The sequence below is a fragment of the Hyposmocoma kahamanoa genome, unplaced genomic scaffold (genome assembly GCF_003589595.1).
Source record: "Hyposmocoma kahamanoa isolate Upper Pololo Valley unplaced genomic scaffold, ASM358959v1 92, whole genome shotgun sequence".
Classification (NCBI taxonomy): Eukaryota; Metazoa; Arthropoda; class Insecta; order Lepidoptera; family Cosmopterigidae; genus Hyposmocoma; species Hyposmocoma kahamanoa.
The window spans coordinates 16,305,789-16,331,108 of NW_020654748.1; the positions used below are offsets into that span (position 1 = coordinate 16,305,789).

The 25,320-nt window shown below is 41.6% G+C and overlaps 1 protein-coding gene across 1 annotated transcript in view; it reads left to right on the plus strand.

Annotated features, from left to right (window-relative positions):
• LOC113236862 (collagen alpha-1(III) chain-like) overlaps positions 1-24,677 on the plus strand; it is a 57,852-nt gene extending 33,175 nt beyond the window's left edge. Inside the window, exons 2-22 of the mRNA XM_026473072.1 lie at positions 1,450-1,633; positions 1,873-2,089; positions 3,809-4,008; positions 4,438-4,644; positions 6,578-6,808; positions 7,106-7,198; positions 7,697-7,822; positions 8,037-8,168; positions 8,537-8,644; positions 8,859-8,981; positions 9,222-9,467; positions 10,225-11,547; positions 18,784-18,918; positions 20,685-20,801; positions 20,949-21,848; positions 21,894-22,064; positions 22,101-22,244; positions 22,278-22,484; positions 22,845-23,330; positions 23,584-23,634; positions 23,815-24,677. Of these exons, the coding sequence (XP_026328857.1) occupies positions 1,450-1,633; positions 1,873-2,089; positions 3,809-4,008; positions 4,438-4,644; positions 6,578-6,808; positions 7,106-7,198; positions 7,697-7,822; positions 8,037-8,168; positions 8,537-8,644; positions 8,859-8,981; positions 9,222-9,467; positions 10,225-11,547; positions 18,784-18,918; positions 20,685-20,801; positions 20,949-21,848; positions 21,894-22,064; positions 22,101-22,244; positions 22,278-22,484; positions 22,845-23,330; positions 23,584-23,634; positions 23,815-24,368 (5,955 nt within the window). The 3' untranslated portion in view covers positions 24,369-24,677. The remainder of the gene's footprint in view (positions 1-1,449; positions 1,634-1,872; positions 2,090-3,808; positions 4,009-4,437; positions 4,645-6,577; positions 6,809-7,105; positions 7,199-7,696; positions 7,823-8,036; positions 8,169-8,536; positions 8,645-8,858; positions 8,982-9,221; positions 9,468-10,224; positions 11,548-18,783; positions 18,919-20,684; positions 20,802-20,948; positions 21,849-21,893; positions 22,065-22,100; positions 22,245-22,277; positions 22,485-22,844; positions 23,331-23,583; positions 23,635-23,814) is intronic.
• Positions 24,678-25,320: the final 643 nt, after the last annotated feature.

The window sequence follows — 25,320 nt, forward strand, 5'->3', positions numbered from 1 at the left end:
GCGATTTATAGACGATTGCATCGATTCAAACGCGCGACTTCATCGATTAACACGCCCGATTGCATCGCTACACTTGCTATTTATAGGCGACTTCATCGATACACACTCGCGATTGCATCGATACAAACGCGCGATTGCATCGATCCAATCGCCTATAAATCCTAAGTGTAGCGATGCAATCGCGCGTTTGTATCGATGTATTAGCGCGCTTGCATCACGTTTGCATCGCTGCTTAAAATCGCGGGCATGTAAAGGTAAACGATTAGCGATTGCATTGCATTTGTATAGCTGCTAAAATTCGCCGTGTGTAACCGCTCTTATAGTCAAGCAAAAACTGCGTTATTGACATTTTTCAAAGCGTTAAGCATTGGCATATTTCGAAAGTTACCAAAATGCAAATGCGTTAGGTATGATATGGAGGGCAGAATACTATGTCGGTGATTTACTTCGTAAGTTGACCAACGCTAGCCTTTTCTATATTTGTTACACATAAAAAACATAATTATTATTTCAAGCAATATTTATAACAAACTGTGTCCAAGTAACAAACTCATACACCTAGGATAAAAAAACAAAATTTACGCACTTGTTTATCCTTTCTATTTATTACTTAGTCGGTCCATGTTGTTTGTACGCAATGCGCCTTACACAACTATAAAAGCAAAAACATTTGGCAAACGCTGAACACTTCCATTTTTCTCTGCGCAATCATACTAAATTTAAAAAATGCTTGCAATCAATCTGTTCGCGCGTTATCTTAAGCGAATATGTGCCTACGCAGTTAGAACAATAGAGGAAAACAATATACTACAGTCGAATATTTGCGTTAGAGCCGTTAAAAGCACTTTCTTATTCTTTTGTTCTCTATATTTGTGACTATGACCGATCGTATTGCTGTACAGAGGAAGTAAAAACCATACGTATCATATTATACAATCATAAATCCATAACATATACGCAAATATACATTATTATACTGGATCATATTTATATTAATATAGCTTTATTCAGTTGTGTTTTTTTATTGAAATAAACTAAGTACAGAGTACTAAAAAAACCGACCTCAAAAGTTCGTGGAATTACATCTACTTGTTAATCGATTGTCATCCCCTAGTTTGCCACCCTTAGAGGTGAAATATTTTCTTGAAATTTAAATGGGACCAATCTGAAATACCCTCTCTCCAACAAAAAAAGAATCATCAAGATCGGTTCACAAATTTAACACAAATTATCGTGTAACATACCTACATACAAAAAAAATACAGTCTAATTGAGAACCTATTCCTTTTTTGAAGTCGGTTAAAAAAGGACAAAATAACATTTTAAGTGCACTACCAACGGCTGGTTACGGAAAACAGCTCGCTCTAATGAACTATATCTGTACCGTATTCCAAACACTGATAATGAAAAACCTGTTTTTAAACATATCCATTGTGATATTTTTCCCAGGTGGCACTGGCATTAACGCATGCTGGTGAGGACACACCAAGCGAGGACAAAAATCCCGAACCTGTATCGACACTCCGGTCGAGTCGACAATATGGGAACCACGGTCCTGGAGATCCAAACGAGGTGGTCGTCGACATCGAGGATGACGAGAAGACGCAGTATTATGAAACCAATTACGACACCAGTAAGTGTTTTTATTAACTGACTCCCACTAGTAGTAGAGTTTATCTGTTCAAGTACTTGTTTGTAAATTGTATGTAAGTGTATTTTTTTTTTTTTTGACTTGCCCCCATTATGTTGGTGATTTTTGTCAGCTCTTATTTGTAGAAAAACTCCAAGTAAAATAAATTGACCGCGAACTAACGTCAATATTAAATTCCCAGTTGGAGCATATATATTTATTTGTAATCTTCTGTATTTCAGACGCATACGGTTTCGGCTACGACGTAGGCCCTAATGGCCAATTCCACCACGAGAACCGAGGTCCAGACGGCGTGACATACGGTTGCTACGGTTACGTAGACCCTGACGGCTACCTCCGCGCTACGCACTACGTGGCTGACAGCCATGGATACCGGGTTGTCGAGCCAGAGAAACCGGTTGAGGTCTTCCCGGAAGAGAAACATGAGTATGATGAAAAGTACGTTTTATTTCTTTTTTAGTTGTATGTTACAAGTTACCGTGGAATACAGTGGAATAATTTTATTCATGAGTTAAAATTTTAGTAGCAGTAGAGCTCCTTGTGAACGAGTTCATAAGTACTGCCACCTTACTTATTTTTGCCACCAAGCAGTAAAGTCTGCATTATTTATGAACGGTAAGGGTGCTGGTGAAATTACAGACACGTGAGACTTTTCAACTTATGTCTGAGGATTATGGGCGCAGAGGCAGTGTACCTCAGATCATTGCGATTTAAAGCCCTGAATGGTACTGCAACTTGTATGGACAGGCGTGTCGTTTACCATCAGGCGCATGACTTGTTCGTCCCATCACTTGGCATCATAAAAAAAAATTAAATTAATCAAAAAAATGTAGAATCAAACCTGAGCAAACTTTTAAATTTATTTCGTAACATTCGTTTTATTTCGATAATATACAGATAAGATACAATAAAAGCATAAATACTAGAAAGTTAAACTAGGATTTCTACATTAAATTCATAAAATTGTGGTTGAAGTCGGGCAAAAATAGCTATTTGATGCTCGTCGCGACATCTTATGTATCAATAAGAACTAAATACCCGACTACACTGTCTTGTATCACGATTAGTAGTCCCCTTGAGTGAGTGGTATCTTTAAAGCTCTCTTGAATAGACATCATTTTGCAGTTGTGACTTAATTACATTTGGTGCAAGGTGCGATAAACTGTTATTATGAGATATAATGTATTAATAAGAAATTGTCGACTTGAAACAATCTTATCGTATATTTTTATAGCCATGTTTTTAAGCGATCATTTTAAATTTGGATCAAATAATATTATTCCTTTTTTATATTAAAGAATTGGAATGAGATCAGCATACGGCTACACAGCCAGCCAACCGCAAGCACATTTGATTTTGAGCTCTCTACCTGTAGAAAAACGCTTGCACAGCTAAATCTAAAAAACTATCGACCTAGGTAGCTCGTAGTAATTGAAGAGCTCCTATTCCCGGTTGAACTAATTTAGAAAAAGACAATGAAATTGTTTTTAAGTCGCTTATTTTCTGTGGAGGCTGTAGATTTCATCGCCATATTTTTTGTATTCTAGAGCACTATGTCACAAGGACGAAAACGGGCAATTACGAACAGAGGGGCATTCAAATTTAATTGAACTGCCCGAACATTTGCTATTGCCGTTCTACCCGTGTGCCATACAATGTTCTTCATCACACTTGAGAGAAAGTTGAAGAAAATAAAATAAGACATATAGTTAATTCATATAATATTTATAAATTTTTAAATATCTCACAAAAAAATGTTGCAAAAATTTGTTTTTGAGCATTAGAATTTTTGGTTTTGGCTTTACGTATGAATAAAACGTAAAATCTTATAAATTTACATATCTTATAGTATTTATAAGTATGTATCTTTTAAAAAGTATAAATTAAATAAAACCGATTCTATTTATATTACTTTTCATAAATTAAATCAATATGGGATAGCGATCTACTTCGAGACTCCCGCGCTTCGTACGGGTGGTGGTGGGAGAGTGAAAATAAAATAAAAAACTCATTACCGTACTAGACTCGTAAGGTAAAAACGCCACCTAGTTTTGCCGCACCTTACCTTTACCTTTGAAAAGCTATTACATAGAAATAAAGGTTGCACGCCAAAAAATATTTATCCATTACTTACTCTGACGTGTTTTATGTTAACAGCTCAATAAACCAACCGACAGAAGCGACACCCGGTCAAGTAATCCCATGGGCGAAACTGTACTTCCCTAAGGGTTGTGGTAGGACCCCAGGTGGAACCCCTCCCAAACCACGTCCTCCAGCACCGCCACGACCGCCGAAGCCCCCTCCGGACAGTTCTGGTCAAACCAGCAATCCTAGTCCGGGTGTTGTGCCTCCTGGAGGTAATATTACAGGATAATACTTCAATATGAAACGTCATAGACTTACTTGGTACTTGGTACTTGGTGTAACGGGCTGGTGTCTGCAACTCGACGTCAAGGCGCCTATTTTGCGTGTGGACGTCATGGACTTATAGACTAGAGAAAAATTAGTACAACAATACTTCTATTACAAAACAATATTAAACCTCATATTCTACCACAATACTACGTACTTGGTACTTGGTACTTGGTGCAACAGGCTGGTATCCGCAACTCGACGACAAAGCGCCTATTTTTACTACGTACATAGATTTAGTATATAGGTACCCAAAATCTATGACTGCGTATAACTTATTTAGTAATTGCAATTACTTTATGCTATTAGATTTCTTTGCTATTAATATTCTTTACTGAATATGCAGACCATATCAAACTGTATTTTCATTCCAGGTTACTACCCTGGTACACCAGGCACTCCTGGTACTCCTGGTACACCTGGTTCGCCTGGAAGTCCAGGAACCCCCGGTTCACCAGGTACACCCGGTGGTCCCGGCGGTCCCGGCGGGCCCGGTGGCCCAGCAGGTCCTGGAGGATATTACCCAGGACAACCAGGAACTCCAGGATCTCCGGGTTCTCCAGGTTCACCAGGTGGCCCGGGTATGCATTTTTTTTTCAGCCATATGACATAATGCATACCAGAACCTATATTAGAAAAACATATTTACAATTTCTTTGCTTTCAATTTTGGTTACTAATAGATACTTGTCTTTACTTTTACTTTTACTTTAGGTTTTAACAAAAATGGAAAACACATTGTCAATGAACATTTTATTATATAATATTATATTATATATATTCTTTTTATATTCTTTTATTCTATTACATTTCAAATGATCACACAAAATCTCGTGACATGAATTCATTGTTTTATTGTACTTTTTGGTGGTGTAGGTTAAACAACAGTGAGAATTGTTTCATTTTGTAATCTGTCGTTTATTCTACATCTGCGTCTGTCGATCATTTCTAATAAATTGAGTCGATCATGACCCATGTCGTAATGCGTAATGTGACAGGGTCAAAAGATTCGTCGATATTTTGGATCCTTTAGTGGGTCATTCGTCGATCACGATACTTCCATATGGAGTTTAAAAGTGTCAAATACAATTAGCTTTTATTCTTTCCTGCTTATAGGCAATGTGTATAAAGTTAAATGCATCACTGATAAACTACACTTAGGACACTAAAATTTATTTCTAGGAAAAGTAACTCCTACAAAACAAAACTTCATAACAAAAAACTTATGAACATTCCAAATTACTAATATATTGATTAATTTTATTATAAATTTATTCATATTAGCTAGCGCACTCATAAATAATCACAACATAATAAAAACAGATTAAACTTACAAAATTACCATGTAATGGACACTAAGCGAAGGAGCAATTAGAATGAACCATTGAGACTCTCATTGATCCATTGACCCGTTGACCCGTTGATCGATCGCTTGACTTTTTGGTTTGATCGAACGAAGGTTCTGTCGAACGAATGCTCTATTGTACAAATGTTCGACGAACAGAGACGCGAGAGTGTGAACGAGACAATAATAATATTGTCATAATTATTAATACAAAGATCGAACACTCAGAAAAAATCCTTCGTTCGTTCGGATTCGAAACAACGTCTTCTAGCATACCATGGCAGACGCTATACCAACTAATCCACGGAACGAACCAGCGGACCTCACGAATTTGAACTTGAATTTGAACCAAACTAGTGGAGTAATTTCACATGAAACAATTTAATATCAATTCAATACAAATTTAAAAATAATATTGTCAGTTCCAGACTGAGTGCTATGTGAATTGTTGAATAATCTCTAATATTATAGTAATGTAGTCGGATACTGCGCGCATGACTCATGAATCTCAAAAATGATCGGGTTACTTAGAAACTCGTAACCCGGGTCATTGGGTGACAGGTGCTGTACGAATCAATTTGGTTCTATCGAACGCAATTGACACACGTCTACTTTATTTGAGCTCGGGATCAAACTATGTGAGCCTTGATTTATGCCTTGACTTATGATCTCTATTATGATATTATCTCAAACATTTGCGAAAATGGTCCCTAAACTTTTTTCGTTCTTTTTGATAATTTGTTCTAAAATTTACTAGTAAAATGAAAACGATTGTTGTTGTCAGGCGACAACAGTAAAAGTTTCATCACAAAAACTATAACTCCTAAGGTCTGGAATCATGAATTTTTGGGATTTATTAATGTAATTCCCCAGCAAACACAAGCAGAATAAAAAGGTTATCATTATACAAGTAAAGTTTAGATCAAACTATCAAAGACGAGGAAAAATCTTTAGATGCTATTTTCGCAAAACTATGATCATGTTGGTAGACGTTATTGCTTATCCGCACCCGCAACTGAATTGTTTTCATCAGTTTGTATATGCGGCTGAGTGACAAGTGATTAATTATTCACTTATTATCAAATTAAAAGAATACTAGTAACATCCCTTCAAGTGATAAAAAACAAACAAAAACAATTACAGTCACTGCATAATTGCAATACTTTATAGGTGGTCCTGGTGGCCCAGGTGGCCCTGGCGGCCCAGGAGGCCCTAGTGGCTCAGGCGGTTCAGGCGGTGGGTACTATCCTGGTCAACCTGGCAGTCCAGGCTCACCTGGCTCCCCAGGTGGTCCAGGCACCCCTGGTTCCCCCGGTACTCCAGGAACTTCTGGTACCCCGGGAACTCCCGGTACACCAGGCTCAGGTGGTGGATATTACCCTGGTGGACCTAACGGGCCAAGTAAGTGTGCACACAGTTATTTTAGCAGTGCAAACTACAATTATTTCAGCTTATTTTTTAATGTACATTTATATGGTTCACATAAACATAGAATAGGGAATTAAAAATACAGAACTTTGTTTTTTGCATAATATTACTCATTAAATAAGAAGTAGACGAGCCAGTTAAAAAACTTAATGAAATTTGTGCTCTTTCACAAATCACACATTTTCTACCGCGGTTAGTTTTAAAAACTCAACGCTATGATAAAATATGTTATATAAACTATCAAAATCATCTTTTAATATCTATTATTAGGTGGACCAGGAGGCCCAAGCGGCCCAGGAGGTTATCCAGGCCAACCAGGCACTCCCGGCAGTCCAGGTACCCCAGGTTCTCCAGGTGGTCCAGGTGTGTTAAATTGAAATATGACAATGGAACAAATACAAATAAACACTTTATACAGTCGTGAGAATTGCGATATCGATCCTTTGAGTTCGAGACAAAAAATATTTTTCTAATGGAAATTAAGCTGCTCAACAGACATCCCAAATGGGTTAACCAAAACAATAAAAAACATACAAAAATTGTTCACTCACTAATTTCAAAGGTAAAATTACTAAATGGTTGACAAATGCTCATCAATGTCAATCGTACCGCTGTATAAGCTTCTAATGCGAATAAACGGTAACGGTAGCAACGTAACTAAAATTTTTACCAACTAGGACCGATGAGACATAAAAAATATAAGTACAGGTACAGGACGTATGTTATAAGCATCTACCGACGTGTATAGTGCACTTGCAAATAAATATTTTTATTTCATTTCAAATATATACTTAAACGTTTAGGCCGCGTGCCTAAATATAACGACTACCTAGTATACCTACACATTTCAATATTTTGAAGGTGGTCCAGGAGGTCCAGGTGGGCCTGGTGGCCCTGGTGGCCCAGGTGGTCCTAGCGGTCCAGGCGGCTCAGGAGGCAGCTACTATCCTGGTCAACCTGGCAGTCCTGCCTCACCCGCCTCCCCTGGTAGGACATTCTATTTTTTATATTTTTGGTTCTAGTAACAATGTACAATAAAATTATTTATCAAGTTTAAAATAAAACATTCATCTACTAATTAAAGATTCCTAGTATCATCAGCTCGAAAACAACCAAACCTGAACATAAAAATCTCCACAATTTAAAATGTAGTTTTTTTCACCAAAATTTGTAAAATTAAATGCTAATCTTGTATTTACAGGTGGTCCAGGCAGTCAAGGCGGACCAGGCGGCCCAGCTGGATCTGGCACGTACTATCCCGGTCAACCTGGAAAACCAGGCTCACCTGGTAGTCCCGGAACACCTGGTACTCCCGGTACACCTGGAGGTCCAGGTAATTTGCAAATATTTTGTACGGTGAACGAAACAAAAAATTATACAAAACTTGTTCACTCAGTAATTTCAAAAACAAATTTACTAAATGTTTGAGAAATGCTATCGTATCGCTGTGTAATAGCCTTCTAATGCGAATAAACGGTTTTTAGCAACGTAACTAAAATGTTTACCAACATTGACCAATTGGACATATGAAAAATTTATTTTTATTATTGACGTTTGTTATAAACGTCTATTCTGTATCTTATACCGTGTTCTTGCAAATAAATATTTTTTATTTCCTTTCCAAGATACATTTAAACGTTTAAACCACGTACCTAAATATAACCACTACCTAGTATACTTATGCATTTCAATATTTTGAAGGTGGTCCAGGAGGTCCAGGTGGACCTGGCGGCCCTAGTGGTCCAAGCGGCTCAGGAGGCGGCTACTATCCTGGTCAACCCAGCACCCCTGGTACACCCGGCGGACCTGGTAAGTCATTCTACTTTTTATGTTCTTGATTCTGATCACAATGTACAATGAAATTATTTATCAAGTTTAAAATAAAACATTCATCTACTAATTAAAGATTCCTAGGATTATCAGCTCGAAGACGACCTGACCTGAACATAAAATCTCCACAATTTAAAATATAGTTTTTTTTCACTAAAATATGCAAGATTAAATGTTAATCTTGTGTTAACAGGTGGTCCAGGCGGACCAGGTGGCCCAGCTGGATCTGGCACGTACTATCCCGGCCAACCTGGAAAACCAGGTTCACCTGGTAGTCCCGGAACACCTGGTACTCCCGGTACACCTGGAGGTCCAGGTAATTTGCAAATATTTTGTACGGTTTTCATATTACTTGTGGATAAAATCCATAAACATGTTCTACAAATATAAATTGAATAGCAAATAAACAAATAAAAAGAGGAGGCTGTTTAATTTACGTGATATTTTGCACCGTAAATACTTTACTTTTGTATTCTTATTTGTTTTTATCTTTTAAATTGAATTTTTTCGAAGAGCATTCATTTGCTTAAGTGAAAAACTAAATATTTGTTATCAGGAGGCCCAGGAGGTCCCGGCGGCCCCGGACGTCCACCATCCGGAGGTTACTACCCTAGTCAACCCGGTCAACCTGTCACGCCCGGCTTACCTGGTACACCAGTCTCACCTGGTACGCCAGGCTCACCTGGTACGCCAGGCTCACCTGGTACGCCAGGCTCACCTGGTACGCCAGGCTCACCTGGTACGCCAGGCTCACCTGGTACGCCAGGCTCACCCGGTACACCCGGAACCTCCGGCGGCTCAGGTAATTTTTTAATACCGATATGTATAAAACGGTGAAAATGCGAAACTTAAGTTAACATTTACAGACGACTAAGACACTTACGGTCCTAGGTGACAACCGGAGCGCAGTAAGAGATGTCTCAAATAGTCAAATACAAAATACTATTAACTCTCCCCACCCGCCATTATTAATTGATTGAAATATAATTTCAATCGGAAATTCGAATTTCGAGATTAATTATAACAATATTCTAATGAGATAACAAGCATACGTAAGTGTGATCGAATTTTTGCAACAACAACAACATTGTATTTTAATTTATAAGGCTTGAAGCAAACTTGAATAATTAGTTAAATATGTTCATTCATTCCATTCTATAATTATTTCAACTTACCTATGATCATCTACTTCATCGTCATCAGTCGTCATTAAGGGAAACCCCTATTCATTATTTTGTCTCATTACAAAATTAAACTGAATTTAAACTACACTTGTAGAATTGATATTTACACACTAAACCAAATTAGGTTCCACAAGTGCAGTCAACTGGACTTAACTAAAGGTAGCTAAGCTTAAGGGTAACCCCTTAGACATGGAAATAGCATAAAGTCTAATTTATATAAACCATAATAAAGAGAGAAACGCCTTTGTTCATACTTTAGCGATAATTGTATCGTGCAGAGTGCTTTTGTGTTTTCACTATATAATTGGGAATCTTGTATCAGAGGTATGGCGTAGTGGTTTAGGTATTTTTATGAATTGTCAAATTATTATTTAGGGGAACAAGGACAGCCGGGATACCCCGGACAACCCGGTCAACCAGGAACTCCGGGACAGACTGGTTACCCAGGACAACCGGGACAACCTGGCTACCCAGGACAACCAGGAACTCCAGGAGGCCCTGGCCAGCCCGGATATCCAGGACAGCCTGGCCAACCAGGAACACCAGGTAGCTCTGGACAACCCGGATACCCAGGTCAGCCCGGACAACCAGGATACCCCGGACAACAAGGACAGCCTGGTCTACCAGGAACACCAGGTAGCGCAGGACAGCCCGGATACCCAGGGCAGCCTGGACAACCAGGCCAACCAGGATACCCCGGACAACCAGGACAGCCTGGACAACCAGGGCAAGCTGGTTACCCAGGTCTGCCCGGAAGCTCAGGACAACCTGGACACCCAGGACAGCCAGGATACCCAGGACAGCCCGGACAACCAGGTTACCCTGGTCAACCAGGACAGCCTGGACAACCAGGAACTCCAGGACAACCCGGATATCCAGGTCAACCAGGTCAGCCAGGTTACCCAGGACAGCCTGGATACCCAGGACAGCCAGGATACCCAGGACAGCCCGGACAACCAGGATACCCCGGTCAACCAGGACATCCTGGACAACCAGGAACTCCAGGACAACCCGGATATCCAGGCCAACCAGGTCAACCAGGTTACCCAGGACAGCCTGGACAACCAGGACAACCTGGCTACCCAGCGCAGCCTGGACAACCAGGAACACCAGGGCAACCAGGATCCCCAGGAAAGCCAGGTAGCCCAGGACAAACTGTACAACCAGGTCAGCCAGGATACCCCGGACAACCATCATTGCCTGGACAAACGGGGATACCAGGACAACCCGGTTACCCTGGCCAGCCAGGTCAACCAGGTCAACCCGGACAACCAGGACAATCCGGACAACCAGGTCAGCCAGGAAACCCAGGACAACCTGGATACCCAGGACAGCCAGGACATCCAGGACAACCAGGGTACCCCGGACAACCAGGATACCCCGGACAACCAGGATACCCCGGACAACCAGGATACCCCGGACAACCAGGACAACCCGGGCAACCAGGAACTCCAGGACAACCGGGATATCCAGGCCAGCCTGGTCAGCCAGGTTACCCAGGACAGCCTGGACAACCAGGACAACCTGGCTACCCAGGACAGCCAGGAACTCCAGGGTACCCCGGTCAGCCTGGACAACCAGGAACACCAGGACAACCTGGCTACCCAGGATACCCAGGACAACCTGGAACCCCAGGACAGCCAGGATACCCAGGACAGCCTGGCCAACCCGGCCAGCCGGGATACCCAGGACAGCCAGGTAAATAAATTACCAATGTACGACTTAGTATTTTATTTTGTATCTTGAATAACTAATCATTTTATTTATGTAGAGTGTAAGTATTAATTTCAATGTAAGTGCATTTTACTACTTTATGTTTCGTTTATGTTTAAGTATATAAAATGTACACACGCCAGCACGTCAAAGTACACATTGACGTATCTTGTTCCGTTACAATGGAGGCGATTTTCGAACAAAAATGTGTAGTCTGATGTGCCCGTACAATAAACATTGATAAATATGAAAATTAAGCAAATTTCTTCTTCAGACGCGTAGACAGACAGTATCACAATTACTGCCTATTGACTTTGTGCTCTTCATCATATCAGCTGGAGGACGTCCACTGCTGAACATAGGCCGCCCCAAAGATTGCCAGACTAACCGGTCGGACTCGTCGAGCATCCATCGGTTACCCGCCGCCCTTAGCAGGTCATCCGTCCATCTAGTAGGGGCCGTCCTACTGAACGTCTTCTGGTTCATGGTCTCCATTTAAGAACCGTTCCGCCCCAAAAGGCGTCAATTTTACGAGCTATGTGCCCTGCCTACTGCCACTTCAACTTGCAAATCCTTTGAGCTATGTCGGTGACTTTCGTTCTTCTACGGATCTCCTAATTTCTGATTTTTTTTTTTTTTTCAATTCAATTCAATTTATTTATTTCAGACATTCAATCCATAATATGTGTTAGTAGAAGTACTTAAAAAAAACTAGTGTTAGACTTTACCTACGCTAGTTTACAAAGTTAAATTAATCAATTATATAAATCAAAATAAAACATATAAAACATATAAAATATAAATTAAAAAGCTTTTCAATATTATAAATTTAAGTTATAAAAAATTAATATCAGTATCATACATAAATTAACATCAAAAATATAAAAACCAAATTAATTAAATTCAAATTGTTACCTAATAATATATATATAGCATGCAATTTATATAAACCTATAGGTCGGCCTGGAACCGGAATGCTCAATGTGTATTTTCGTCCAGTGCCGCATTATTGGACAGTCCAGATCCATTCTCGACGCGAAAAGCTTCAAGTATGTATTGGAGCTGCCCCGCACCCGCCGCATCAGGGACGCGACTCGCTTGCGAATTATTGCCGAAAAGCAGTCTATCTGTGCGTCCGCGAACATCCCTGACGCGCTGCAATACGGTGGCAGACCCATCAAAGCCCTGAACGCATTATTGTATTGGGTGCGCAGGGCAGTGTAGGACTTCTTCGTATATTTGGCCCATAGGCCGCACGTGTAAAACGACTGACAATACGCTCTGAATAGTGTAGCCTTAACTTGTTCAGTACACCGTGCAAACCTACGAACCAGCATATTTGCGCGAACTGACAGAGCCCTGCGCTCCCTCTCTATATCCAAACCATCATCTAGCGTCTCGGTAACCCAATGTCCCAAATACTTAAAACTAGTAACTTGCGAAAGCACACTACCATTCAAATATACTGGTGGGACGCGGGTGTATGTCTTTAGGCCCGCTTTAAATAACATAAACTTGCTTTTAGTGGCATTATACTTAAGTCCATGTGCCAACGCATAACACTCACAAATCGCCAGTAACTTTCTGAGGGCGCTGATCGATGGGCTCAGCAATACCATGTCGTCCGCGTAACTGATGTTGTTTACAAACACACCATCAACCGAGCAGCCGACACGAGCATCACCGAGCCCACAAATCAAGCGGTTTATGTACAGGCTGAAAAGGGTCGGAGAAGTCAGCCCGCCTTGCCTTACGCCACATTCCAGCCCGTACACATCCGATAGTGACCCTGACCATTTCACAACATTGCTCTGATTACCGTACCAGTATTTCAGTAGGGATCCGAGCTCAGGAGGCAGGTCAGTATCACTCGCTAACTTCTGCCACAGCCTGTCATACACCACCAAATCAAAAGCCTTAGATAAGTCTAGAAAACAGGCGTAGACAGGCGTGTTTCTATCCGTGTAGTACTGAACGGTGTGTTTAAGATTCAATATGGCCGCTTCAGTCGAAAGCCCAGTTCTAAAACCGAACTGAGCATCATTTAACTTTAGATTCTGTCGCAATTGAATGTCAATCACACCGTCCAGCACCTTGGCTATTATAGTTGCAAGTGATATTGGCCTATAATTGCTTATACTAGACAAATCCCCAGTCTTATTCTTAATTATGGGAACAACCACAGTTTTCATCATATCTTGTGGCAGATATGAGTGGCTAACGCAAAAAGAGTATAGCATGGCGAGCACCCTCGATAAGTGAACGCCCGCGTGCTGTAGGTGCTCTACGCTGAGCGCGTCATGACCGGGGGATTTCCCTCGCTTCATGTCCCTCACCACTCTCTTAACCTCCTTAGCCGTGACGCGCCTAATAGGTTCTCCAATGTTTTTCTCACTCAACTCCATTGTAACCTTGGCAGGACTTAACGTAGAGCATATTTTAAAATGTTTCCTGAACTGGTTGGCGATCTGGACAGGATCACTAATGCCCTCTACACTCACAGGGACACTCCGCTTCGGATTCAACTTGTTGGTTTCTTTCCAAAATTTACTGAAATCTTTGGCCATATGCCGAGTCGCTAAAATATCCATTTTAATCTGGTTCTCATTGTCCTTACACCATTTAAGCTTACTTTTGAATATTTTACGTGAGTTTCGCATTAATTCATATATATGTCCTGACGTGGGCCTGCCGTGAGCTACCCAATCCTGAAACCGAAGCCGAGCTTCCCCATGTACTAGTTTAACATGCTTATTCCAACCTGTTACATATAACTTTTTCTTTTTAACGTTTTTATAAATACTATTATTATTACTTAAGGCTGCGGCATTTCTTAAAGTTTCTACTATTTTGTTATAAATGTTATCAATTATTTGTCTATGCTCTAAATTATTACAAATTACGTCAGAACAATTTCTAAACTCAGCAGGAAAATCAATATCACGCAAGCCAGCTGCACATATCTGCCCATATTGATTTATCTGCTCAGCATTTCTTTCTCCCCATATAGCACTATCCGGCACAAAGTCTTTTTGTATTGTCTTCGGCACTAAAATATTTATATCTGATATTAATTCTACTGCAAAGTGGTCCGAATTAGATACCTCATACCGTATCTTAACGTCTAGAATAGTTTTTTTTGCAAGTTCAGTAGTAACTATGTGATCTAGCCACGATGTGGTGCCATGCGCGCCACTAATGTAAGTGAACGAGTTGGAATGGATGCCTAAACATTCAATATCTGCGCATGTCCAGTTTTGTTCCTCACAAAAATTTTTAAACTCTGTGCCAAACAATGAGCCAGGGTGAGAATTAAAATCCCCTAACATATATACAGATTCCACGTTACAAGATTCAATTATAGCATTTACTTCTCCTAAACAGTCTATAAAAGATTCTAAATTGTCCTCGTCGTTCGTTGGCATGTATACTGACATTACGACGAACTCACGGTGGTCCATCTTTACTTTTATCGCCGCTATTCGTACACTGTTACAATCAATTCATTTGATCACGTAGAGAAATTTTTAGAACATTGCTCGCTCCTTAGCTCGTTGAGTGAGTTTGAGCTTTTTATGAGGCCCATAGTAAGTAACCACGTCTCGGAGCCGTAGGTTATCGCTCGCAACATGCATTGTCGAAGAATTTTGTCTTTGCCAAGGACTGCGGTGTTGCGGACGAGAAGACGTCCCGGAGCTTCCCAAAAGCTGCCCAACCGAATCGGGTTCCACGATTGACCTCTTCCTGGCAGTTGTCTCTGCCTAATTGGACGGTTTATCCGAGGTGGATATACTCGTCAACAACTTCGAGAGTAGAGGTTCCCATTGTTATAGGGGTGGGTACAACATTCGACATAAGTTTCGTCTTGTCCATATTCATTTTTGGACCCACCTGCTGGGAATCTCTATTGAGGTCACCGAGCATGATGCCAAGCTCTTCCAACTATTCCGCAATACCATGATGTCGTCAGCAAATCGAAAGTGAGTGATGTACTCGCCATTGATGTTCATGCCGAAACCTTTCCAGTACAGTAACTTGGAGTCTTCTTCCAATGCAGTGGTGAACAGTTTCCGAGAAATGAAGTCTCCCTGTCGCACCCCTCTGTGCAATCGAGCCTTGTGCACTGGTCCTGGAGTCGAACTGACATAGTGGCGTTTCTATGCAAACTTTTCAACACTTCGATATACCGATAGTCAATGTGGCACCGTTGTAGAGAATGTAGCAAATTCAACCCAAATCTCGATTGAATCAAAGGCTTCCTCATAGTCCACAAACTCTAAGCATAATGGCAGGTTATACTCCTAGGTCTTCTATATAACTTGCTGCAGCATGTGGATGTGGTCTATGGTACTTCTGCCCTTTTGAAAACCGGCTTTTTTGGGGGAACTCGGGGGTCGTCGAATCTGCTTATAAACGTGGCTTAGAAGAGAGATGAGCCCTGTAATTCTTCAGTAGTGTGTAATCTCCCTTTTCGAAGAAGAGTATCACCACGCTTCTATTCCACGCTTCTGGCGTAGAACCTTCGAGCAAGACTAACTTAAAGAGCTTCTGAAGGACTCTAAGTACCGGTGTTCCACCCGCTTTCAGAAGCTCAGATGTAATTCCGTCTTCACCAGGTGCTTTGTTGTCTTTTAGCTGTTTCAGAACGCTACCATTCTCCGTCTTCAGCTTTGTAAGCTGACTTTGCCCAATAGACGTGTCCCTTGCAAACAATTTGGAGCCCTTGTTCCGCTCTATGGTATCATTAATATTGTTGGTATTAAAGACCTATGTGTCATGTCGCATATGTATCTATTGAGCAGTCTGTGGGCTTAGCATCCTCACAGGACTGCAGCGTCATAGCGCGTTGATTTGCCATTAGTTTGAGAGTATGATCGGAGAGTTTCTGCAGCCTATCCTTGCGGCGGGTCCAAAAGAATTTTGACCCAACCATATGCATAGTTTCTTCGAATCTGTTGCTAATCTTATCTACAGAGACGCAGGCCCGTAAGCAATTCAAACGATTTTGAAGTTCGAGCCGAAACTTTTTTTATACGGGCACCGCTGGGTCGCAGAGAAACTTCATCAGTCGGGATCTCTCGCGTTTGACGTGGATATTCAACAAGCCTCTTACCACCCTGTGATCACTTCCAGTTTTCACCCTATTGATCACCGAAACATTGTTAAATATCTGTCTCTTGTCGGTCAATATGAAGTCTATATCATTCTTTGTGACACCACCAGGTCCATTTTCTTGAGGCGGCTTTTGGAAGAAGGAGTTCATCATAAAAATCCCTCCTTTTGCATAAAGTCAGCCAGCCTTTGACCCCTGGAATTTCGCTGCCCATAACCAAATTTCCCCACTCTCGGCTCATCATTCCTTCGACTGCCTAATTTGGCTTGGCAATCCCCCATGAGAACATTGAAGTGTGTTTGGAAGGTATGTATGTCTCGACTTATGTCCTCATACATAGCCTCAACTTCCTCATATGGGTGTGTGGAGGTCGGTGCGTAGACCTGTATAACCTTCAACGAGTAGCGCGTGGGTACTCTGAGTATACGGTGTGCAACCCTGCTCGACACACTACCGATGGATGTAATGTTGCCAAGGAGGGATTTGTGGAAGATAAACCCTACCACACTGGGTCTGCTGTTCACCTTCACTAAAGTAGAACTTGTGCTCTTACTGACTAACATTTATGTCAAGCAATCTCCCCCAGCGATCTAATTAAAAGTTATTATTGATCTAGTAATTGTATAAATCTGAAGCACATTGTACAACATTGTTAAAGCTTTGTTATGCATGTTAAATATTTTATAACAAGATATACATACTCCTACTAATCGTATAAAGTAGTTAGTTTACATTTTTATTATTTAGCTTAAGAACAACACGAAATTATATTTTTATCGTTTAAGTATTTGTCCAATTGTAAATCCTACATGTTGTAAAATATAATGTAAATATTATGTATGTTACTTGGTTTCTAAATGTCTGTAATTATTACGCATTAAGTACTCATATACCACTACCATTCCATTTCATATAAATTTGTAGGTAAACCTATTTTTATTAGTAAATTATTACGGAATATCTAACGCTTATTAACAGAGAACAAAAAAGTAACGAGAATGGACACTCTCCGTTCCTCCCTAGCTTTAAATACCGTACCACACCCCGCACTTTGACGGTCACATTGACTGAACGACAACAAGGCTGTCGACGAGCCGTTTTCACGCTAAGACGGCTTTGGTATTTGAATATAGTTTTCATTTACTTATTACGAAAGTTGTACGTTAATATATAACATCATTGTACATTACTATTTATAATCGGTCGGTCATGAATTGGATAAAGAGAGGAGTTTCTTTCGTGTTCCGGAAGATGAAACGAAATAAGTAAAACACTCATTCGGTTATTGTTTTCTACATTTATTTAGTGCAGAGTAATATATAATACAGATTTATTATATCAATATAATAAACGCCATAAGTTCGTGACCTAGTAGACAAAAATTCTCGAATTTTCAATATGTATTTCCGATAAATATTGTGTAGTGTATATGCCTAATTATTAACTAGGGAACCTTGGACACGCAATTTAAATACCTTGGTTACCTAAAATACCCGTCCAAAATATAACATTTTAAGTGCTTTTAATATATTTTTTAAATAAATCTCCAATGTTATTATAGTTAGTCAATTAATGAAAAATATATTATTATATTGATTTAAATATCTAATGAATATTAGTAGAACTATAGATAACAGATTTGCGTTAGAATGTTCGCTATGTTGCCGCTCTGACCACGTAAGGTTATAGTACGAGAAAGTGGTGGGTAACCCTGCCCCTTCACGCACACATTTGCACGTGTGTAGGTAGCACCTTGCTGCATGTAGTAGTAGAAGGTAAATAAGTACGACTGTTGTATGGAGTGTCTGGAGTGTGCTTAATATATAAAGTACATAGTCAATAATACATAGCAATCTGCGTAAAAATTACATTATGTTATACGATTTATTCACAAGTAAATAAAAATACCTAGTAAATAAATAACACACTATTAAATTTAAGTTACTCCATTTGGTGTCTTCAAAATTTTTGTGCTAAAGCAACTTGTCACAGTCCATTTTTGTTTAAAGTTTTCTCTTTAAAGGTGGCATTGAGTCATAACTAGGTTATCTTTTTCAGTTTCTTACTTTGATATTAAAATTACAAATTCCAATTATTTATACTTTAAGGTCAACCTGGTGGTCCGGGACAACCTGGACAACCAGGTCAGCCAGGAGTTCCAGGACAGCCAGGATTCCCAGGACAGCCTGGCATACCAGGACAACCCGGTCAGCCCGGACAACCTGGATTCCCAGGACAACCCGGTACGTTATAGACATAAACATACTTTTATTGGCACAATATAATAATAACACAAACCCACACCAAAATCAGTTTACATACAAATCATTATTTGACATAACATACACACATCAAAAAAAGTTTGCGATCAATAGCATAAGCTCCTATAATTCTTTAAATTTAACTTTATCAAGAAAAAATCTATGTTGTATGCTTTCTTTAAATAGGAATACCCTGTTTGAAATTAAAATATAAAACTATTTTTTTTTATTTATTTTAAAAAATTGAGCCATTGATCATAATGTAAAAGTGATAGAAATTTCATAGAAAGAAAAAGACTGTTTAATTAAACTTAAACAACAATTTATTATTAAAAGGTGTGAATTCAATATAAAATAACTCCTCCCCTGGCTCGAATACATGCGAAGATCCTCCTGGGCATGCTGAGGATCAAGTTATCCAGCATTTCCTGGGGTAACCTATCCCATTCTTCAATAGCGGCTTCCCTGAGCTCTGGAACTGTCTGGGGACGTGGCTCACGGTTCCATACTGCTCGTTTAAGAGCATCCCACGCGTGCTCTATTGGGTTTAAGTCGGGCGAGCCGGCAGGCCAGTCTAATCGTGTGATATCGTATTCTTGAAGAGCAGCATTGACTCGTTGAGCTCGATGTGCGGGCGCATTATCATCAACCAGTACAAATTGGTGCCCATGGTTTACTCGGAATGGTCTGACGATATCATCAATAGCAACTGCTTTGTACATGTCTGCTGTCATGAAGCCCCGATACGGGATCAAAGGCGTTCTAGCTCCAATCATAATGCCACCCCAAAAGAACACCGATTTTCCGCCTTGCTGAACTGTTCCAGTGGCAGTTCTTTGTCTTTCACGGTCGCCTGGTCTTCTCCAGACACGGACACGTCGGTTATCTGGATGAGTGCTGATTCGGGATTCGTCAACGAAGAGACAGTTTTGCCAAATGTTTTCGTCCTCACCTTCTTCATTTTGCCGAAGTCTATCACACTGCAATCTTCGTTGTTGACGTTGCCGGGAATTGAGCGGAGCTCGCCAAGACCTCCGTGCTCGTAATCCAGCCTGGTGCAAGCAATTGCGAACGGTCTGCGTGCTAACTTCAAGCCCAGAGGCGGCCCTGACTTCTGCTTTTATTTTAGTGGCGTTGATTGTTGGATCACGGGCTGCCAGCAATCTAATATAGCGCTTTTGGGCAGCTGTCAAAACAGTTGGGCGACCGCTGCGGGGTCGGTCAGCTAAATTCCCCATTCCGTGATACCTCTGCAACGTAGCCACGACACAGGATTGGGATATAGCAAGTCTGCGTGCTATTACTCTCGTGGTGTATCCTTCTTCCCTCAAAGTTACTATTCTAGCTCGTGAAACCTCTGATAATCCTCTTGGCATTTTTCAATCACAACTTTCCGCGAAAAATATCTTGAATCGCTTGTAATTGACTAAATCAGATTTCTGAATGAGCGTAAGCTAGGACTGAAAGCCTTTTTATATGAAAAAACAATTGAACGGGGTCATTGTTTTATGTTCTAATTTATTTTTAAATAAAGAATCTAAAAAGAAGAAAAAATCATAATATAATCTACAGTAACAAAAAAGATTTCAGTTTTTCGATGTGATCGCAAACTTTTTTTGATGTGTGTATAATACATACTATTATTATTCTAAATTTTCATATTTATAAGTACTACTACTACTACTTTATCATTGCTGTTCGTATAAACGTGAATAAAAATTAAAATAATATTAATCGCTTACATAAAGGACAATCTGGCTACCCAGGACAACCAGGACAGCAAGGCCAGCCAGGATCCCCGGGGCCACCTGGTACACCAGGACAACCCGGTCAACCCGGACAACCTGGATCGCCAGGACAACCAGGTATGCTTTGTTTCATTATATTAAAGACTTAAAATTAATTACAAGGTTATTTTATAAATTATTATTAACATAATGTTAATAAAAAAACAATAAAAAAATATTATTAACAAATGATGAATAATAAAATATTTTATCTATTACATAAAGGACAACCAGGTGGGCCAAATCAACCAGGGCAACCAGGACAGACAGGTAAACCTGGTCAACCAGGACAACCAGGACATCCAGGACAACCCGGTCAACCAGGTCAGCCAGGAAAACCTGGTCAACCAGGACAATCAGGACAGCCTGGTCAACCAGGACAGCCAGGATACCCAGGACAGCCTGGTCAACCCGGAAAGCCTGGGTACCCAGGTCAACCTGGGCAACCAGGGCAACCAGGACTACCAGGTCAACAGGGGCAACCAGGACAGCCAGTTCAGCCAGGAAAACCTGGTCAACCAGGGCAACCAGGATATCCAGGACAACCCGGTCATCCAGTTCAGCCAGGACAGCCAGGAATTCCTGGTCAACCAGGACAATCGGGATACCCAGGACAACCCGGTCATCCAGGACAACCTGGTCAATCAGGACAACCAGGATATCCAGGACAACCTGGTCAACCAGGACAACCCGGTCTGTCAGGACAACCAGGGTATCCAGGACAACCTGGCCAAACAGGACAACCCGGTCAACAAGGGCAACCGGGTCAGCCAGGGCGCCCAGGACAATCAGGATACCCAGGGCAACCTGGACATCCCGGTCAACCAGGCCAACCCGGTCAACCAGGGCAACCAGGTCAACAAGGGCAACCAGGACAGCCAGGGTACCCAGGTCAACCAGGGCAACCAGGACAACCAGGTCAACCTGGACGTCCTGGACAACCTGGACAACCTGGTCAACCAGGACAAATCGGGCAACCAGGACAACCAGGTCAAACAGAACATCCAGCTCAGCAAGGGCAAACAGGACAGCCTGGGAAGCCTAGTCAACCAGGACTGCCAGGACAGCCAGGATACCCAGGACAACCAAGCCGACCAGGTCAACCAGGGCAACCGGGATACCCTGGTCAAGTAGGACAACCTGGACAGTCAGGACAGCCTGGTCAACCAGGACAGCCAGGACATCCAGGACTACCTGGCCAACCGGGACAACACGGTCAACCAGGGCAACCAGGACAACCAGGTCAACAAGGCCAACCTGGACAGCCAGGACAGCCTGGTCAACCTGGCCAGCCAGGACAGCCAGGATACCCAGGGCAACCTGGTCAACCGGGACAACCCGGTCAATCAGGGCAACCGGGACTACCAGGTCAACAAGGCCAACCTGGACAGCCAGGACAGCCTGGTCAACCAGGCCAGCCAGGACAGCCAGGATACCCAGGACAACCTAGCCAACCAGGACAATCCGGTCAAACAGGACAACCAGGATACCCAGGACCATCTGGTCAACCAGGACAACCAGGTCAACAAGGACCAGGACAAGTGCAAGGACCAGGCCAGCCGGGACAGCCAGGATTCCCAGGACAACCTGGCCACCCGGGACAACCCGGTCAACCAGGGCAACCCGGTCTACCAGGCCAACCAGGGCAACCAGGACAACCTGGACTCCCTGGACAACCTGGTCAGCAAGGGCAAACAGGGCAGCCTGGGAAGCCTGGTCAGCCAGGACCGCCTGGGCAGCCAGGATACCCAGGACAACCCGGTCAAACAGGACAACCAGTATACCCAGGGCCATCCGGTCAACCAGGACAACCAAGCCGACCTGGTCAACCAGGGCTACCGGGACAACCAGGTCAACAAGGACAACCTGGACAGTCCGGACAGCCTACTCAACCAGGACAATCAGGACAGCCAGTATACCCAGGACAATCCGGTCAAACAGGACCACCAGGATACCCAGGGCCATCTGGTCAACCAGGACTACCAAGCCGACCAGGACAACCAGGGCAACCGGGACAACCAGGTCAACAAGGACAACCTGGACAGTCAGGACAGCCGGGACACCCAGGACAACCAGGACAAACAGGTCAACATGGACTCCCTGGACAACCTGGTCAACCAGGACAAACCGGGCAACCAGGGCAACCAGGGCAACCAGGACAACTTGGTCAACCAGGACAGACTGGTCAGCCTGGACAACCAGGATACCCTGTACAACAGGGCCAACCCGGTCAACAGGGACAACCAGGACAACCAGGATACCCAGGACGACCTGGTCAACCAGGACAACCCGATCAACCAGGGTACCCTGGACAACCAGGACAACCAGGATACCCGGGACAGCCTGGTCAACCAGGAACACCAGGACAACCCGGTTACCCAGGCCAGTCAGGTCAGCCAGGCAGCCCAGGACAACCCGGATACCCAGAGCATCCAGGACAAGCAGGTCAACCAGGACAACCCGGTCAGCAAGGGCAACCAGGACTACCAGGACAACCAGGACAGCCAGGATACCCTGGACAACCTGGTCAACCAAGTCAAACCGGTCAACAAGGGCAACCAGGCCAGTCAGGATACCCAGGTCAACCAGGGCAATTGGGACAACCTGGTGAGTTTATTAGATAAGATGTACTAACTCAAAGATTAGTTTAATAGCTTTAAAAATATGAATTAGAAAAACATCGCAATTCATTTTTACATGAAAATTATGCATAAACTTACAAGCGACTTTACTACGTCGGTACACCTTTGCCAAAAATCCTACACATAACGTGGATAAGAACTTAAAAGCTTGATTTCATTTAATAGCTACAGAGACAATAAGACATATAAACAGACGTATTATTTTTTTCCTTTCGTAGGACAACCGGGTCAGCCAGTCACACCGGGCCAACCTGGACAATATCCTGAAGGTAAGATAAATTTTATTTCAAACCTAATTACTATTATACTACCCGATAAATAGTTGTACGTAAACATCTCACTAAACGCCGACTCATAACAATAATAGCCTAATTACGTAAGTAATACTTAATAAATTATACATTCAGTTTGTGATCCAGAAATAAATACAAACCCATACTTCTTCACAGGTCAGCAGCCATCTGGAACAGGCGTACAGCCTCCACCCAACCCTCCGGGTAGTCAAATGCCACCGTTCCCTATCTACGTCATACCATACCCGCTGCCTATCGTGCCTAGTCCCGGAATGTGTCCTTGCTACCTCTTGAACCCCGGTAGCAATGGTACAACAGAAACCCAAGGCCAAGGTCAACAGCCGTCTAATAATGTCGGTAACTACGCTCCATACGGTATTATAGGATATGTGCCGGTAGTCTTCGTGCCATATTGCCCTGGTAACAATAATAACATGCAAACTGCCCAGCAAAACTTCCCTGGCGCTGTTCCAGTACCTTATAATTGTGCCCAATGCCAAGCCAATAGGGATGTTTACCGCTATTACGGCAGACTTGGTGGAGCACGTAGCTCCAACTTCGGAGACCTAAAAGAAATTAAATCTTTAGACGAATTGGATCACCTGTTAAAAAAACAAATTAAGCCTATGACGAAAAGTCTTGGTCAAATCTCAGTTCATCCAAGAGTACTTGATGACGAGAAAGATGACGGTAAATCTTTAAATATATAAGAAAATTTTGCTCGTATGGCGAGATATATAATTATAATAACGAAGGAGGGTAGTAAGTGATACTCTCTCTTAAGTAAATTTTGAGATTGCCCGATAAACGATTTCTTGGACGGTCTCAAAATATTGTCTCAATGGACAAAAGTATGTTTTAAGCATATTTATTTTCAAACTGTATTTTTTGTTTATGGAAAAAGCGTTAACTCGTTATATTATGCAAGACGTATGTAATATTTACAGATTAAATTTCAAATGTTTTAATTTTATAAGTTAAAGAGTTACAGTTCGCGCTGCCATTTTGAAATGAAATAAATTATCAATATTTTTTTTTGTTTTATTCAGCACCCACATTTACTATTATAACAATAATATTGAGTAATAATAATATGTATATAAACACTTATGTGTACTCGTATCATATTATAATATGTGTAGTAGTGGGTAGCTGTAATTTGGTGCAGACATTATTATAACATGTAAATTAAATTCAAGTTTCTAACGCAATAAACCATGAGACAATAGTCAGGGTGACCCTGTTGCCTGCCGCTTGTCGCCTGCCGTGGTCCTACAAGAGTCAAGACATCCTAATCGGGGTCTAAATAGACATTAATTCACTGCCTGCTCATGTGACAAGCATTATGATTATATTATTAAACACGTACATACCTATCTATATCTATAATAATACTTATATATATATAATATAATACTAAAGGAGACACTTTTGTGAGTTTTACGTTGAAGCTTTTACTTACATAAGTACTACGTCTTTTCTACAGCTACCCTCAGTCAAATTCATTACACGCCTTGCTATGTATTTGTAATTACAAATAGAGTTTTCATTAGCTTCGGTATTATTTGATTTTCAAATCGGGACTTAATCGTGAATAAAAACATATTTTATTTACTTCTACGTTTGCAACGTCCGTAATCTCGAAGGGACTTAGCCTTCGCT